This window comes from Salminus brasiliensis, chromosome 17, assembly GCF_030463535.1.
Source record: "Salminus brasiliensis chromosome 17, fSalBra1.hap2, whole genome shotgun sequence".
NCBI lineage: Eukaryota > Metazoa > Chordata > Actinopteri > Characiformes > Bryconidae > Salminus > Salminus brasiliensis.
In genome coordinates, this window is record NC_132894.1 from 28,101,091 (window position 1) to 28,119,852 (window position 18,762).

The 18,762-nt window shown below is 39.6% G+C and overlaps 1 protein-coding gene across 1 annotated transcript in view; it reads right to left on the reverse strand.

Moving 5' to 3' along the window:
• The window catches only part of LOC140538552 (uncharacterized), a 50,954-nt gene extending 32,360 nt beyond the window's left edge, over positions 1-18,594 (reverse strand). Inside the window, exons 1-14 of the mRNA XM_072661148.1 lie at positions 18,405-18,594; positions 18,197-18,304; positions 17,936-18,116; positions 12,902-13,060; positions 12,055-12,172; positions 11,083-11,139; positions 9,271-9,326; positions 9,082-9,175; positions 8,165-8,305; positions 7,828-7,922; positions 6,801-7,032; positions 6,245-6,580; positions 5,664-5,805; positions 132-175 (exon numbers count right to left, since the gene is read on the reverse strand). Coding sequence (XP_072517249.1) covers positions 132-175; positions 5,664-5,805; positions 6,245-6,580; positions 6,801-7,032; positions 7,828-7,922; positions 8,165-8,305; positions 9,082-9,175; positions 9,271-9,326; positions 11,083-11,139; positions 12,055-12,172; positions 12,902-13,060; positions 17,936-18,116; positions 18,197-18,304; positions 18,405-18,594 — 1,953 coding nt within the window. The remainder of the gene's footprint in view (positions 1-131; positions 176-5,663; positions 5,806-6,244; positions 6,581-6,800; positions 7,033-7,827; positions 7,923-8,164; positions 8,306-9,081; positions 9,176-9,270; positions 9,327-11,082; positions 11,140-12,054; positions 12,173-12,901; positions 13,061-17,935; positions 18,117-18,196; positions 18,305-18,404) is intronic.
• Between the last annotated feature and the right edge of the window lie 168 nt (positions 18,595-18,762).

Consider the following 18,762-nt stretch of genomic DNA (forward strand, 5'->3'; position numbering starts at 1 on the left):
GTCGCTTGCAGTGAGACAGCACTGGAACACCACTGGACTTTACAGCACCACCGAGCCAAAAGCACAAGCTATGACCAACTTCTTGTGCGCCCCTGGTCAAAATAACGCGAAAGAAGAGAGAGAGCTCTTACCTTGTGGCTGTTATCCTCGGCTCCGGCGTGCAGAAGCGAGCCACCTGTTTGAAGAGAAGCAGTTACAAAGAGGCACACGGAGGCATTTGCATCTCACTGGCCTGTCATGCAAATGACCAAGTGTTAAAAAGCACCAAAATAGCCGGCCTCCTCTACAGCATGACGCATTGAAGGAGGTTCAGGCAACTGATTGCCAGGTCAGTTCACACTCTCTGTCTCTGTCTCTCTCTCTTTCTCTCTCTCTCTCTCTCTCTCTCTCTCTCTCGCTCTCTCTCTCTAGTCCTGTCTCCATATCTATGGGCAACAATAACCTGGCAACCATTTACATGAAGCGCTTGATCCTGTGGCTGAGAGCGTGCGGCCCACACTGGCCTCATTGTATTACTTCCTTTAGACCCGAGCAGGAAAGTGATCGCCGCTCTGCAACACAGTGTCCACTCATAAAGCCTATTAAGGTTGACATGCTTTACGTCTTCCTTGGTACGTTTTTTACAGGTTTTCCACCAAGACTGAGTCAGCGATTGTCTGCTTCACAATTCATGTATCATTAAAGTGTTTGAGCAAAGCAGCCAGCACTGTGCCGTTCGGCGGCGAGATCACAGAAGAGCATCCTTTTGTGCTTCAGAAGAGACAAACACTGTAGAACGGCACAGCGAGATGTGCTGTTTGTTTGAAGTGCGTTGAGGAGAGCTCTTCAGCCTGACAAATCGCGAACCACACATTTCTCCTGCTGCCAGGGCTGTAAATGTATGCCTTGATCTCAGAATCAAAGTGTGACAGACACTGAATACAGTATTACGCCTCTTTAAAGTCTTTTAAAGTGTTCGATGTCCTGTTGTTTTAAAACAGAGGTACACTTCTTTAATCTCCAGTCTCCAAAAAACAGCACTACCAATAGAATTGGGTGCTCCAGAGCAGCCGAGGTCACCATCAGCCCAACGCCTAGCGTCAACTAGCCTCACTGCCCCTGAGCCAGTATAAAGCCAAAATGAGACATGTTAAGTCATACAGGCGGGTCTTGAACCAATATACACTGTCCGTCCAAATGTTTGTGGACACCCCTTTTAATGAATGCATTTAGCTACTAGTCCCTGTAGAGAAATACTGCCAGTAGAATAGGACTCTCTGGAGCAGATGAACATCAACCTATTGACACCAAGCCTAATGTCAGGTGTGGGCTAGAGGTGTATAAAGCCCCCCAGCATTGAGCTGTGGAGCAGTGGAGCTGTGTTCTCTGGAATGATGGGTGGTGCTTCATCCAATACGTTTGGGATGAGTAGGGGAGTTAGGGTGGTGATCATCCAACATCCTGACCTCACTAATGCTACTGTCACTGAATGCAATCAAACCCTCACAGCAATGCTCCAAAACCTAGTAAAAAGTAGAGACAGTTACTCCAACAAAAGCAGGATGAACTCTGTTCAAATACATTTGACAGGGCAGCGGTAGCTCAGTGGGTAAGGTGCTGATTATCCATAACAAGGTTGTAGGTTTGATACCCAGGTCTGCAAGGCCCTTAACCCTGTCTGCCCCAGGGTAGCACGGCTGACTCTGCGCTCTGACCCTGTCTTTGTCTTACCTGGGATATGCAGAAATCTTTAAGAGACAGTGGCAGCTCAGTGGTTAGAGCTGATGGCAGGGTTGTGGGTTCAATATAGAGGGTCGTTATACTGCTACTGTTGGGCCCTTGAGGAAGGTGAATGTGGTTGTCTTTGTCTTGTCTTTAATTTTAGGAGAAACATATAGTGTATTGACAAGGCTCATTTTGATCTAATAATAATAATAGTAATAGTAATAAATATAATACTAAAAATAATACTTTATTCTAATATAGCGCTTATCTAAACCCCAAAGATGCTTATCTGGCTTATCTGTTTGAGTTGAGCATCTTTACAACCATCACTTCAAATGTGATGTTAGACTGCATTGATACAGAATTGCAGTGTTTTTACCGATACACATACAGATTTGAACACGGTTAGAAAAGATATAAATTACATTTAATATATATTTTAAATAATTTGTTTAGACAAAAACTGTATTTTTTCAGTAATTTACTACATAATGTAATTATCTTTACTAGATTTGATGTTGTAAAGTCTTTATGTTCACCCCTATATTCCTATAGTGCTGTCTTTACTGTGGGAATGCTCTGATGAGGGCAGGCTGACCTTTTGTAACTGCATATTTGTTTAACAGATTTATTTATTGACAGATGTGTGCCAACATATTTGGTGTTTGATCATAATACCTAAATACAGCCAGATGGACGTACAGTAAATGCAAATAGGACTTAAAGTGAACTTTGACACACTGGCTCCTTTCGCTAATTTGACTGCTAAAGACTATCATGAACAGTTTGCCAGACACCATTTGCTCTACTCTATTCATTGTAATTCAGCTTCTGACAACAAAACCACCCCAGAAGAAATGAGCAGTGAAACACTTTGATGGAAGTGGGTAGCTGGGCTTTACACTCATCATTGCCACTGCTTGGTTTAAAGTGGCCAGATATTCAAAAGTATCCAGCTGAGAGCAGCTCTGTGGTCAGAAGCTGATAATGGGCTACAGGCTCTGTAAGATTGTGTATCAGCAAGGTGGAGCTACAAGGTAGGGTTTTTCTAAATGGTCTCTGATGGATTTGGAAATATTACTTGCAAACCATGTATCTCAGTTTCTGAGAGGTCACAGTTGTGACAGTTTACAGACTTTTATGGTTTATAATGTATTTTAAAAAGTAAAAATCCTGCATGCTGCTCATTATGAAATTACTTCTGTCTGAGAAACTGTGATCTAATCAATATGAGTGTTTGTCTCCTGCTTTGTTTGCAGGTACTCCAATAATCACACTCAAAAGCAGTCAATAAATTCGACTTCCACAGGAACTAAAGTCCTAAAAGGCATTTCTGTGAAAACTGAAGTTACTGAATGAACTTGTGCAGTGACCCAACACAAACAAGCCATCCGAAGCAGCTTCCAGTGTACGCAGCTGTCACGTCACACAACTTCATGTGCCCTTCATTTACCTGCTGCTTTGCCTGTCAAATATGACGCTGTTCAACACAGCATGCTTAAGAAGGAAAAACAAGGCTCATGTGATAAGAGAGGCCAGAAGATGAGTGCTGACACATAGGATGATTACATCTTGGTTACTGCTTTTTTTTCACCTATACAAACACACTAACTGACTGAGGCCAACTGATATGGAAATTTTGTCATGATATTTTGTCTAATATTAATACAGATTTTAAGGTGGCAAATATTCCAATAATATTCCAATAATATTTTTCTTAAAGACAGCAATAGTTTTAGCTAAATTTTGTTTTACTGGCTGACACGGTGTTCATGGTATGGTAAATATTTCCATCAGTTACGAACTCCTTCTCAAATAAACACCAGAAACTCGCATCATAAATTAGGATTTTTTTATCCCGGTCAATTTACACTGATTTCTTTTTTTTTTTTTTTTTTATGAAAATAGGTCCACATCCTCTACAGACAATACAAGTCTGCACAATTACTTTCTGTTTTTTATATATAACAAACATCAAATGTGGCATTTTTGTCCAAATAGAAAATTATTACAAACACCTATTTCCACATAGAAAATTAATATAACCTTTTTGAAGGTCATTTGAACAGGTGTGTCCAAAGTTTTGCATAACAGTATACTATATATATATATATATATATATATATATATATATATATATATATATATATATATATATATATATATAGTATAGTCAAGTCTATAAGTATTTGGACAGTGACATAATTTGTGTAATTTTGCTTCTGTACACCATCTCGGTGGATTTGAAATAAAGCAATGGAGGGTGTGATTGAGTCACTTTAATTCAACAGGTTTAACAGAAATATTGCACTGCTGTTTTTATACATAGTCCCTTTACTTTCACAGGCTTAAAAGTAATTGGACAAATGACTGATAAGCAGTTTTATGACCAGATGTGGCCTGTTCTCTTGTCATTTCATGATAAATTAAGGACATAGAAGGTCTGTAGTTGATTTCAATTGAATTTGCATTTGGGAGCTGTTCGTGACAACTTTCTAATGTGGTCCAAAGAGGTGCAATGCAAATGAAGGAGGCCATCATTAGGCTGAAAAAACTAAATAAACCTATCAGAGAGATAGTAGAAATGTTTGGAGTGGTCAAATCAACAATTCAACCACAGAACAAATCAACCACAGAAGAGATTCTTAAAAAGAAGGAATGCACTGGCAAGCTCAGCAACACCAAAAACCTGGGAAGCCACCAAGAGAGATAAAAAACCCTCTACAGCATCCAGTCAAGTCAAGATCACTTTCAAGGAGGCTGGCGTATCAATGAACCACTGGTAACACAAGGACAGAAAGGCAATATTAGACTGCTATAAACCATCTAAAATTCTGACTAGCTCTGAAAAGAGTTTTTGGACAGATAACACCAAGATTACTGTGAGTATGGAGAAGGAAAGAAAGGTTCATGATCCAAAGAAATACCACATCATCTGTCAAACTTGGTGGAGGCACTGTTATAGCATGGTCATGGATGGCTGCCAATGAAACTGGGTCATTGGTGTTTATTGATGATGTGACTGCTGCTAGAAGTAGCAGGATGAATTCAGACATGTGTAGAGCTCACATCCAGTCAAATAACTTTAAACATATGGCTAAATCAGGGAAATGGAATGTTATTGTCTTTTTAGTTTGTCCAATTTCTTTTCAGCCCTGTAAAAATGGAGGAACAGTGTAAAAATTGCTGTAATTCCTAAACAGATAATGCAATATTTTTGTGAATTCCTTTGAATTAAATCTTTGAATTAAAGTCTACACTTCAATCACATCTTGGCTGCTTCATTGTAAATCCATTGAGGTGATGTACAAAGTCAAAATTACAACAAAAGTGTCCAAATACTTAATTTTGATAATTGGTTCGTTAATAATTTTTTAATCAGTTTTATTTCACATAAAGGCTGTTTTCTGACCTCTCACTGATTATAGACTTAGTGGTCTCTTTAAAGAGTGATATAAAACATGACAAAATTTAAATTTTATGTGTTTACTGTAGTGTTCACTAAATTTTAAAATAAAAATCTTAAAGGCATCTGGCATCTGCAGATACAGTTAAATCTGATTATGGTCAGTCCCTATTTAAAACAAGCAGAGCAGACCCATACATCAGTGTAATGTAGCTCATAGCACACTGATATACGATTAAGGCCTTTCTCCATTCTATTCGTGTGAACTGATTGCTGCTCTTATAGGAACAGCAACTTGCATGACATGAGTGTTTTTTTTTCTGTCCTGTGTGTTTCCCCCAGATAAATGATGGCGGACTTAGACCAAAGCCGCAGAAGCGCCCCCTGAGGCTCCAGCAGGAAGAAGGAGAAGAGAAAGAGAAGCTATTTCACTCTCCACACACAAGCAAAGTTCAAATTAAGATCGACAATATAATATTCTGTTTGGAATATAAAAATGCCAGATGTGTTTTTAAAGTATGTATTTTTAGAATGCAAGGAAATGAATCAGTACCAGTCACTGGAGAGGGTGGGCTGGGGCTGCTGTGCTGAGAGACAGACTCCAGTTCAGAGCCAGCAATGCTGCATCTGCTGCCAACTGCTGAATGGCCAACATCTGCTGGGCTCGCATCAGAATGTATGGAGATATCTGAGGACTAAGGAGAACAAGGACAAAGGCAAATTTACCATTGCTAATAGTGAACACCTTGGAAGTTGAGCAGGGCTGTAGGCCGGACTACCTTGTTGAGTCCTAGACTACATCTAGTTGAGATTGATGCTTGTTCATTCATAGAATTGCCCTAACCAGGCAAGTCAACCAGCTGGATGACTTGTACATGTGCTTCCTGAATTGAGGATCCAGGAGCACAGTTGCATTTCTCAGTGTAACTATTAAAGGTTCAATTCAAATTCTTGTCCTGTTGCTGCTGAGAACTAAGTTTTAAAAGGTAGTTGTTTAATAACTGTAGGTAATCAAGCTATAACATCTGCCGACAATCCAGAAGGAGCTATCTGTACAAAGTGGAACCAATGATTTAATTATAAAGGAATGACACATAAATAAGTGTAAATGCAGCTGCAGCTGTAAAAGCATACCGGTGTGCTGGTGGACATTCGGGCCTCCAGTGCACCGAGCTGTCTCTGGGTGTGTGTGGCTCTGCTCACAGCATCCTCCACTCTGCGGCTGATGGCCTCCAGCCTTTCCTTCACTCTACTCTGCTCCTCAGTGAGATGCTGGGCAACCTGCAGCGCTCTGCCCACCACTGCCTCCACCCTCCTGAGGGACTCCAGCAGCTTCTCTGCCTCCACATGTCGGCTCTCTGCTTCATCTCTGCTTATGTCACCTGTCATCTCTGTCTCCACAGCTTTGTCCTGCTTTTCAGCTACAGCCTGGCTTTGGGTGTCTCTGAGCTCGCACTTCCTCTGCTCTTTCTGAAAAAATAAATCAAAGACAAACCATTAGATTCTTGTGTTTTTATATTCTTCTACTACTTTATGTATATAGTAAGATGAAATTTGGGGCGCTAATAATTCTGAGCACAGTGTAAATGAGAGTTTGTTTGATGTGGGAAACTGCTATCTTTCAACCAATTAAATCACAAAGAGGAACAGATATGGGTATAAACTGGACATAATTCATGTAATTCATCACCTCCAGCTGGACTTCCCTCAGCTGGGCCTCTAGGGTAAGAATCCGCTCCTGCATTTGACCAGTGGCCTCCTGGGCTTCCCGGGCTGCCCGGCTCCTCTCGCCCTCCAGCCTTAGAGCTCTCCACCATGTGATGGCTGCTGCTCTGCGTGCCTCCTGTGCCTGCCGCTTGGCTTCAGCCAGCCTGTGCTCCTGCTCCTCCCACGGAGCCCGCAGCACCTCCAGCTCCTTAACACTGCAACCACAGCCACAGCAGTACATACATAACTGTGCTATATACAATTGGCGAAGTGGGCAGGACAACATTCATAAGGACTGTGTAACCTGTGTCATATTTGTGTATTACAATACCACAAATATGACACAGCCCCAAATAGGAATACAAACCCCTCAGTCCACAAGCTTTTTTCACTTACAATGGCAGTTCTGAATCTCTCAAAAGTCCAGAAATGCACGTGTAAAGTGTGTTCTTACACTTCCTAGCTGTAGGGGGAGCCCAGGAGCAACAAATGACCACCCCTCGCCACCATGTTTTATTACTCCTTAAACTGGCTACATAATTTTTTGGGCTTTCCTTCAAAGTTTGTTCTTATTTGTCCCTTAATGCACTAATACCTAACGTTTACTTCACCTTGAGTTCACATCTCTCTCTCTCTCTCTTTCACACGCTCTGTCATTCCCCCTCCCTCATTCAGTCACTCGCTTGCTCGCTTTCCCACGTCAAATACACACACAAACCCACTCGTTTGCTTGCTCTAAGGTGCCACGTAAAGAACATATGCCTCTCTCTCCTCCTATCTCCTGGCTGTTGTATGTTGCACCTGCATTTCTGTCCTTAGGTTTCTAGCTACTCAGGACTGATTAACCCCCAGTGAAACATGTGTGCATGTGTACTGCTGTCTGCAGTCCTGTTTTTGGTGGCCTTGGTACATTTTTGGAGTAGCCTACTGAAAATCTGCCTTCACACAGGTAGTGGGTGGAGCTACTCACATGCGGAGGCAATATGATATGTGTTATTTCTGATACTTACATTGTCAGAAAGTGTTGTTTGGAGCTTGCCTGCTGTTGCTGTTCCTGTGAACAAGCTCTCTCCAAACTTTCAGCCGTGGAATTGCAGACAGCATCCTAAAAAGAAAGAAATCAAATACAGAACTGAGTATTTACGTGAAGAAAACACGTATATCAGTCTTATGAGCTTTTACATAACGAAATGGAATAGTTTATGTAAAAAGTTAGGGATGCTAATCATGAAGGAAAGCAAATAGTGACTAATTAGCTTATTACCTTCACATCAAGTTCTAGTCATGTTAGCATGTTTGGTCAGTTTGTCCCTTTAAGTGAATGTCTGTGCTGTTATTTTCTCTCACCCTCTCTGAGAGATGTGCATGAAGCAGATGTTTGAGGTCTGCAGATTTGATCTTGTGGATGATATTCTGGATATCTTCTCTCGGAGATGGAGGAGGCAAGATCTCAGGCATGGAGCCACACATCTCCTCCATAACTGTCCTCTGCTAACAGAGACAACTAGAGGTTACTTTAAATGAGGGTATTTTGTACAAGCATCAACATTTAAGTGGCTGTAGTATAAGGATGATTCCGTGATCGGGTTGCCATTTGTGTCCCAGTGATATACCATGGTACATGGTAAAGCATCATGTACAACAACCTATGTGTATATTTTAGATAAAAAACAGACAAATAATAAAACCCTTTTTACAGACATTATGCAATAATATTACTGAAATAATGTGGAATCTATTTAACACTTCATGCTCAAACCCTCATTTTCAATGGCTGTGTAGTGTAGCTTACATTTCGGTTATCTACCAACATTCACTCAACCCTGTTACTTGGACATATTCACCCCTATGATGTATCCAGTATAAATTTGATTATTAAATTACATTAAATGATATTAGAAATTATTTCATTAAATAACATAATTTAATATTAATGAGTAATTATACTAAATTATTAGCAAATTATACAAGTCACATTTTCAGTGGCAAGTTGCATCATTAAATTTTTTTAAAATTCATTCCTCTCATTTCTTTCACTTATTGTCCGTGATGTAGTACAACCCTGTAACCCAACTTATAAACTGAATGTAAATGTTTAATTTTATAATAATATATGTTGCAAAAATCATTGTATCCTCATGCATTAGCATAGATGCTAGTTAGCCACATTGTGGTAATTCCACGCCTTGTTACTTTAAATAGCTCCCCTTTCATGGTATCACCTCCAACGCTACAGGGTGTGGACATGCAGAGTATGGTATTACCGGCTGAGCCTCCAGTATCTCATGGTGAAGTGAATAGTGGTTGGGGAAGACACCTCTCTTCAGGCCAGGAGGACTCAAAGCACACTTATCAAACCTGCCATAAAGAGGCAAACTGCATGAATTGAATCATGAAGGATTCAAACATTTATACTGAATATTCATTAAAACTGGCAGACTGCTGCCCTTTACCTCAAGAGTGCTTGCTGCGAGTGCTCTTGTAACCTCATCAAGTCCGACTGCAGACTCTTCAGTGGCAGCAGAGAAAACATGATGAAGAAATCTTTATACATGACCAACAAAATGTGTGAATGTGTGAATGCAAGGGAATAACAGACCTCAATGATTTTGTGGTGCTCAAGATAAGTGTCCTTCAGCTTCTGCAGTGTAATGTTTTTCTGTAAAAGGGATAAAATGAGTCACTTTATTTTTTTTTTGAAGACACGGAGGGAGTTTGACATAGCTGGCTAGCCAACCGCTTGTAATCTCATTATATTAAGTGCAATTAATCACATTCTTGTTTTCAAATAGAAAACCTGCATGTACACACAAACATTTTTATTCCATTTTAAGAAAATGTCTTTTTACATTTACGGCATTTAGCTGACGCTCTTATCCAGAGCGACTTACAAAGTTACCTGTATTACAGAGGTGGGCCAATGTAGTGTTAGGAGTCTGGCCCAAGGACTCTTATTGGTGTAGCGCAGCACAACCACCCAGCCTGGGAATCGAACCCCAGTCTCCCACATAGTGTGGTAGCTCAGTGGCAGGTAGTGGTGTTATCTGTTGCGCCACACCAACCACATTTTTAACATACTTGAAGTCTCAGTGACCTCCATGAAATTATATCAGAAGAAAATGATAAAATATTTTTTTATAAAATACTTTAAATACTCACCTTTACAGTGATTAAAAGAACTAATGGCACTAATTCAAGTCAAAACTACAAAAAAATGTAATTTCAAGATTTTAAGTAAAATTTCTGAGATGTAAATGTAATAAATGTTAATATTAATATAATATTAGATACCTTTAAATAAGAAATTTGGTAAAATATCATTATTTCAAGTCAAAATGTCAAGAAACAAACATTATTTGAAACATCATTTAAGTCTCACGAGACAAAAAGCATCTCTCATGAAATGTCAGTGTACTGCTGTAACTCATTAACATGACTATTTTATGAACAGATGCAGTTAAGATCTGGGACAGAAAGATAGAAAGACATTTTAGCACAGCTAGCTAACCGCTTTTGTAATCTCAGTTTTGAGAAGTTACATTTTAAGAAAATGATTAAAATCATTATTTTCAAATTCATGGTCATCTGTTCTTAATTCTACATTCAGATTTTTTGTGTTCAAGGCAAATTTGCAGATAAAAATTGTTTTTCAAGACACTAAGACAAAAATTTTAAGAAATAAAATAAATATTATTTTAGATACTTAGTAAAAATATTGAGAAAAAAATGTCATTTTGAGAAATGAAATATTTATATAAGTAAATATATAAATGTAATTATGTCAAAATTTTAAAGAAAAGTTATTTTAAGATACGTCAAAATTTCAGGAAGCAAACATCATTATTTTAGATACTAAGTGAAACTTTTTTTTTTAAATAAATGTAACTTTAAGATACTAGGTCAAAATTGATTTTTGAGATACTTAGTCAAATATCTTCAATTAAATATTTTAAAATAAATATCATTTTGAGACACAAAGTCAAAACTGAAAAAGAAATGAATGTTTTTTCAAAAGACTAATTAGTCATATTCAAAATGAGAGGGAAAAGTTCCATAATTCTCAGACAAAAAGACAAAAAAAGCATCTCTCAATATTGTATTAATGATTCACTAATGATTTATAAATTCTTTGTTCTAAAACGTTTGACTCATGTTCAACCACCTGACACATTTGAATCCTGAAGCACTTTTTAAATGTTCTGCTGTAACTCATTAATGTAACCTGACTGGTTTGCATACAGCACTGATAAAGTCATGCGTCTCACCTTGGTAATTTCCCTCTCTCTCACTGCCAGTAACACTCGGGTCTCCTCCAGTTCCTCCTGCAAACAGCAGAGGCCAGGTTAAAGGAAAGAACAGATTACATCCACAAACAGTGAACAGTGTGTTCATCTTGGAGACGTTCTCTCACTCTGATGTCTGTGTTGGCTCTTTTTAGTTTGATCAGCCGGTCTTCAGCACAGCTCCTCTCAAAGATTAGTTTTTCATTCTGTTAAAAAAAAACTGTCAGAGGAAAAATGCTGTGCAGTAATTATTTATTCATCAGATATTTGTTGCTTTTAAAATCATACCTTTTCTTCAGTGACTTTGATATGGGCCTTCAAGTGTTCACTCTCCTCCATCTAAATGGTAAATACAGTGTTATTAGTGCATTCAGTCACTGTGAAGGTGATTTTTTTTTATTGTAACATCTTTGTAAAATATTATTATTATTATATTTATTTTTTATTGAATATTTAAAAAGTATTTTATAAGATTTTATCATTTTCTCCTGCTCACACTTTGCGGGATGTTCTCTAACTTTTTTTTTATTGGCACCAAATTGTAAAGGGCCTATATCATGGAGTAATAACTTATCATGGTATGTAAGTTGTATTATATGATAATGCTAAAATGGACCCGTCACTCCCCAGTCAACTAAAAACTATGATGCCAATTTCACATATGTCACATATATATATTTACATATTTTTACCTATTCCATCCACAGCACCTTAGTGCCACATTTCCTGCCAAAGTAATAAGGCGGCCCATACTTTTGCTTTTGCCCTTGGGTAACTGGCCAGGAACTACATGCTATAGTATATTGTTCTCATTACCATATTGGCAAATGTGCCAGACTCAAATGATCTCCAAGGAGCCATTCAGCCCTTTTCCCATATGTTCCCATAGTTCCAACCATGGACCCCAAAACCCAGTACATAAAGCTTTAAGCACTGTTTAGGAGCATGACTGACCAGTGCATGGCTGTTGGCCAGAGCTTTAGTGGCTCTCTCCTGACTTTCTCTTAGTGCTCTCCTGGCTTCATCCAGCTCCTCGGACAGAGAACGTGCTCGCACTACACACAGCTGGGCACTGGAGATATCAAACATATGCAGTGAGATACAATGTGTTTCACATATGGAGACTCATCATTCTAAAAGGGATTTCTACATGAAGATGTATTTCAGAACATATATAGAACCATCTGAATGCATTTACAGTTTGAGTGACTGCACGTTTGGGCACTCCTGGTCAAAAATGCTGTTACTGAGACTGGCTTAGTGAGTAGAAGATGAACTGATCTCCAAAAGGTAACGATTTTTTATATATCTGTGGGAGAATGACGTGCCTCCCTCCAGTAACTCCAGTAGTCCAATAACCTGTTAATACACTTTTGTTGTTTTTTTTTTTCAATTCTTCTCATTTCTATATAAGAAGGAACCTTATAAATTACATCTACTTTATATGGCCAAAAGTATTGGAACACCTGCTTATTCATTGTTACTTCCAAAATCAGGGGTATTAGAGAAAGTGTGTCCTGCTTTTGTTGGAGTAACTGTCTCTACTGTCTCCACTGTCTCTACTCATCCCAAAAGTACTGGACAGAGCATCATCCATCATTCCAAAGTTAGGCTTGGAGCCAATAGGTTCATGTTTATCTGCCCCAGAGAGTCCTATTCTATTATCAGTACTTCTCTAAAGGACTGATTTGCACATCTGTGTCAGCAATAGGTACAACTTAAAGTAGCTATAGGCACTCATTAAAAGGGGTGTCCACAAACATTTGGACATATAGTGTATCTTGGGACAATGATATACCACCTTGCCAGTTTGCTGCGCAGTTCGGACACCTCCAGAGTGAGCTGAAGGTTTGCTTCCTCACACTGAGACACTGTCTTCAAAAGGCTGCTGTTCTGTCCACTCAGCCTGTGCTGGGCATGCTTCAGCTGTGCCACCAGGCCCAGCAAATCGCTCGATTCACTGGAGCCAAACGACAAAAACAATCCCAGTGTGGCACCGGCAGCATTAATCATGATTAACAATGATAGCTCGTAAAAGTGCACGGCCTAAAGAAATGAACTGACTCTACTAACCAGAAACATTCAGCTTGGTCCGTGAAAGTGGTTTCAGCCAGCGAAGAAGAGTATTCAGTCCCTATAAATGAACAGCAACAACTTTAATGTGGTCTAAAACCACATTAGAATATCTAATGAGATTATCTGATGCTCACCAATGCTGGTTGCTTTACACAGGTCTGATCCTGAGGCCTGATAGCTGTCTTCAGAGAATCTACAAGAAAACAACATGTGGTCAAATAATGGCCATCAGACTACACAATACCATAAACTTAGAAAGCGTTCCTTAAGGGTTCTTTAGTAAAGACAATGATTTTGTATAGAACCACAACAACAACGTTAATGCTTAGAGCTTTTTAGATTGGTGGAAAACCCTTTGTTCTACTCTATATTGAACCTTTTAAATAATTGTCCTATATAGCATCAAAAAGGGAACCTTCAGTCAGTCACTGATTCAGGGGCATCATTAGATCCAATTTACTCGGCCATGTGCCCCAGTAAAATATTGCTGTGACCCACTAAAATTTTACACAGCGGTAAAAGTATCGTGGATTACTGAGCAGAACTACAGGACATGCAAATTCACAACAGACACTACATTACCCATTATGCCCCTAAGTCAGAGACAGTTTATATTTTGCAAGGAATAACAGGCATTTCTAAATATTTAAATGAAAGTCAGTCACACCACAGGCAAGGTCTGTGATAGCTCACATGATAATGATAGCATTTGATTATAGCCACTTATAACCATATAACCTACCAAAAAAAAACATATTAGATAGGGCTGGGCGATATGGTAAAAATACTCAAATATTCACAATACAGTGAGTCCAAGAAGTATTTGATCCCTTGCTGATTTTCTTTGTTTGCCCACTAATAAAGACACTATCCTTCTGCACTTTTAATGGTAGATATATTCTAACATGGAGAGACAGAATATCAAGACAAAAATCCAGAATATAATTTTAAAGAATATATTTTAATTAATTTGTATTTCAATGAGGAAAATAAGTATTTGATCCCTCTTGCCAAACACACTCAATACTTAGTGGCAAAGCCTTTGTTTGCAAGCACAGCGGTGAGACGTTTGTTGTAGTTAACCACAAGTTTAGCACACACACCAGGGGGAATTTTGGCCCACTCTTCTTTGCAGATCCTCTCTAAATCATGAAGGTTGGTGGGCTGTCGCTTGGCAACTCTGACCTTCAGCTCCCTCCATAGATTTTCGATCGGATTGAGGTCTGGCGACTGGCTGGGCCACTCCATGACCTTAATGTGATTTTTCTTGAGCCAATTCTTTGTTGCCTTTGCTGTATGTTTAGGGTCGTTATCATGTTGGAAGACCCAACCACGGCCCATTTTCAGATCCCTGGCAGAGGGGAGGAGGTTGTCCCTCAGGATTGTGCGGTACATGGCTCCATCCATCTTCCCAGTGATGCGGTGAAGTAGCCCTGTACCCTTGGCAGAGAAACACCCCCAAAACATTATGCTTCCACCTCCATGCTTGACGGTGGGCACAGTGTTCTTGGGGTCATAGGCAGCATTTTTCTTCCTCCACACATGGCGGGTGGAGTTGAGGCCAAAAAGTTCAATTTTGGTCTCGTCTGACCACAAAACCTTCTCCCAATAACTTGGTTCATCTTTCAAATGATCATTGGCATACTTGAGGCGCGCCTCCACATGTGCTCTCTTCAGCAGGGGTACCTTTCGGGCACTGCAGGATGTGAATCCATTGTTGCGCAAAGTGTTGCCAATTGTTTCCTTGCAAACTGTGGTCCCAGCTGCCTTCAGGTCATTTGCTAACTCCTGCCGAGTGGTTGCAGGACGATTTCTGACTGTTCTCAGCATCATTGCCACCCCACGAGGCGAAATCTTCTTTGGAGCACCGGGCCGAGGTCTGTTGATTGTCATGTTATACTCTTTAAACTTTCTGATAATTGCACCAATAGTTGTTACTTTCACATCCAACACCTTACTAATCTTTTTGTAGCCCATTCCAGCTTTGTGAAGGTCAACAATTCTGACTCTGAGGTCCTGTGACAGCTCTTTGGTTTTACCCATGTTGGAGACTTGAAATCTGTGTGATCTGTCTGATTCTGTGGACAGGTGTTTTTCACACAAGTGATTAGTGAGAACAGGTGGCTTCAGGTCAGGTAACAAGTTGATTGGGAGTGTCTAACTGGTCTGTAAAAGCCAGAACTGCTAATGAATACTAAGGGATCAAATACTTATTTCACTCCATGAAATACAAATCAATTAATATATATTCCTTAGATTTATTTTCTGGATTTTCTTTTTAATATTCTGTCTCTCCATGTAAGAATACATCTACCATTAAAAGTATAGAATGATCATGTCTTTATTAGTGGGCCAACGAAGAAAATCAGCAAGGGATCAAATACTTCTTGGACTCACTGTATATAGAATAAAATATTAAAGACATTTTCACAATATACGATATTTATCACAATACATGTAATCATCAGTAATATATATTGACACTAATAATGCCTCAATAGCAACAAATTCGTAAAACTGCTATTTAAATACTCTCCCATACTAAATACAGTGTTTTTTTAGTCTAATTAAACTGTTTGTAATGAAACAAGCAGCTGATCAGCATTCTTTAAGCACTAACCAAAATAACAAAATTCATCACAATACAATAAAATGTTGGCATATTGCCCAGCACAAATATTAGACCACTGAAACAAAGGCATCAGATACGTTAGTATATGTTGTATTTATGCTAGCACAATATATGGTCTTGCTGACAGTATCACAATATATTGAATTGTAACCAAAACACAGTTGCCGATATACAGCCCTTCTACACAATCTGTGTTCCTTAACTGTTATTGCAGTAATGTCCACTGTAATTCTAATACTGCAGAGATGTGCAATATGCAGTTGAGACCCCAACAAATCACTAAGTGTTGTATTGTGTAATCTGATCAATCACAAATGTTATTGGGTTATATGGGTGTCTGAATTAAATAACGTTTTGTGTCCAACAAACATTCATCATTTTGCTTAAAAATAACACTGCTGACTCACACAGTCACACAGCAGACAATGTAATTATAGCTCACAGCTATATGTATTGGTTATAACCACTAATTACCATATAGCCTACCAAAAGAACACATATTAGACTACTGAAGCAAAGGCATCAGTTACCTTAGCATAGGCTATATTTATGCTAGCACAATATATTGTCTTGCCGACCATATCTTACCAATCACAGATGTTATTTGGGTGTCTGATTTAAATAACGCTTTGCATAAAAAAAAAACATTCATAATTTTTGCTTAAAAATGACGTAGCCCAACCCAACTCAAATAAAATACTCCCTCATGTGAATAGCTTCTATATTTTGGGAGTGGTGGTCATAGGAACCAAAACTGTAAGAGTGTAACACCTCTAAAAGCTACATTACAAAAAGATAATGGTTAAACAAATGATTATGCATGCACTGTCTAATGCCTGAGATTTGGCTTTGCAATAGTTTTCTAAAGGCTTTGGCCGAAATTTATTTATTAATTTTTTAAAAGCCATTCATGGTGACATTACCACCATCAACCTTACATATAAAACTCAGAGGACACATGCAGGCTCACTACTTGCTTTTGTAAACAATGTCTCCTGCTTTCCTATCACTACCACCATAAAGAAATCAGTCAGTGTCAGTGCAGTGAAAAGGTTACATCAGACTGCTCTGAATGACTTTTTTTTATCTCTCTTTATCTCAACAATTTAAGAATTTTTGAAAATGGGTGGAGTTCCACTTTAACATGTATGTTACATAGAAAAGCCTCAGGGCCTAGGTCTGTCTAATTCTGCTATTATGCTGTTATATAAATGCAGACTCCAAACAGGCTTGAATTGAAGACTTCAGCAGGGAGTCAAGAAGATTTTAAGGGCCTGTGATTGAGCCCTTAAAATGGATTAATGGAGTTTTTCCTGGTTGTGGGGCCCAGTGTAATATCTTTACATGGGGCCCAAAATTCCTGGCAGCGCCCCTGATTACATAAACAAAACCTGAGGAGTTCTCAAATTATACACTAAAGAAATTAAACAAGCAAATAAATCATGTCGTCCAATATAGGCAGTACACAATTCAAGCGCAGATGTGTAGATTTGGTGTAAATATCGACTAAGTAACTCAAGCCGAACTGGCCTCTTATTAAGCTTACAGTCCTGCAGCCTTGTATGTTTGACATCACGCCATTGAGCAGTTCAGTGAACATCACAGAACATACGTCCAAAGACTGTGAGACTAGAGTCCAGGACCAGAATTGGGGATCCCTGTTCTGTAAACTGACCAGTGTTCTATTAAAACAGCATTCAGAGAACTAGCATTATTTGCTCCTGGGCTCCCTCTGTGGTTGGAAAGTAGAATTCTCCCTTTAAGCTACCACAAAAGGACACACTTTTCACATGCTTTTCTGGACAAGCTGGGTGATACAGAACCGTCACTGAAAGTGAAAGGAGGCGGTAGGGCAATATTACAGGATTTGACGCAAACAGTAACATATTGCAGTTTCTGGTGTGCCAAGCCTAGAGTAGCAACGATAGAGGCTGAAGCTGTTAAGTCAGATAAAACAAACAAAGCCAGCTTTGGACACCAAACATGTCTTGGCCAGTCAGCTACCTTTAGGATGAGGAGACCTGGCACATTTGGTTCAGAGTCAAAAGCCCAGGCTGAAGACATTGACTACATATAGGCCTACAACCCACCACTGTTTAACTTCATTATAAAGCTTCTAGCTCTTACCCGTCTTGGCTACACTGCGCGATCCACCTCCTCATGGTGGTGTGGAAGGTATCTCTGCTGACGAGGTGGTCCTGGTCCTCTGGATCCAGCATTCGCTGCAGGACGGTCAGCTTGTCCTGCCCGGGGCTGTGGCCCGTCATGGCCCGCAAATACTGCATCACAGTGGAGGCCAGGACCTCTCCTGTTGGTGAGAGATATCTCTGAGGTCTGCCCCCAACAGCTAACAGCCCACTGCTTTCAACAGGAAAGAGGAGACTCTACCTTGGCCTGTGGTGTCACATGCCTCGAAAGTGATGTTTAGCAGCTCTTCCTCAGAAAAGCCGTTCATGTCAGGTTGGTCACACAGATCTCGGCTGTCAGGCCTGAAGGCTGAAACAATGACAAAAAAAGCATTGAGCTAGTTACAGTCATCACTTCTCAGAACGCAAATGTACTCATTTAAAAAACTCTGATCATCAAAAAAACTTACTTTCCCTGCAGTCCAACATCTGGCAAGGCTCAATGGAGTAGGTTCCAGAGTCGACAGACAGGCTTGGAGCGCTGTAGCCATGCTGGTCACTATGCTGCACCTTGGGCCGGTGAGGTGGAAAGGTGGCTTCGCTGCCCTCAGAAGGATCCTCAGGGCAAGTTAGGCCCCCATTGAAGTTCAGCGAGGCCATAGCCACTGCTGACAAAGCATGACAACCTTATTATGGCTGTAGATCATTCTGCTAATCTGCTCCGGCAAACCTCTGCAAGACTAATAATGCTGATTAATGCACTTGCAACTGTGATTTAAAAGGGAATTTGTCCCTGCATTAGTCTCTGAGATGTAAATAAAGTCATGT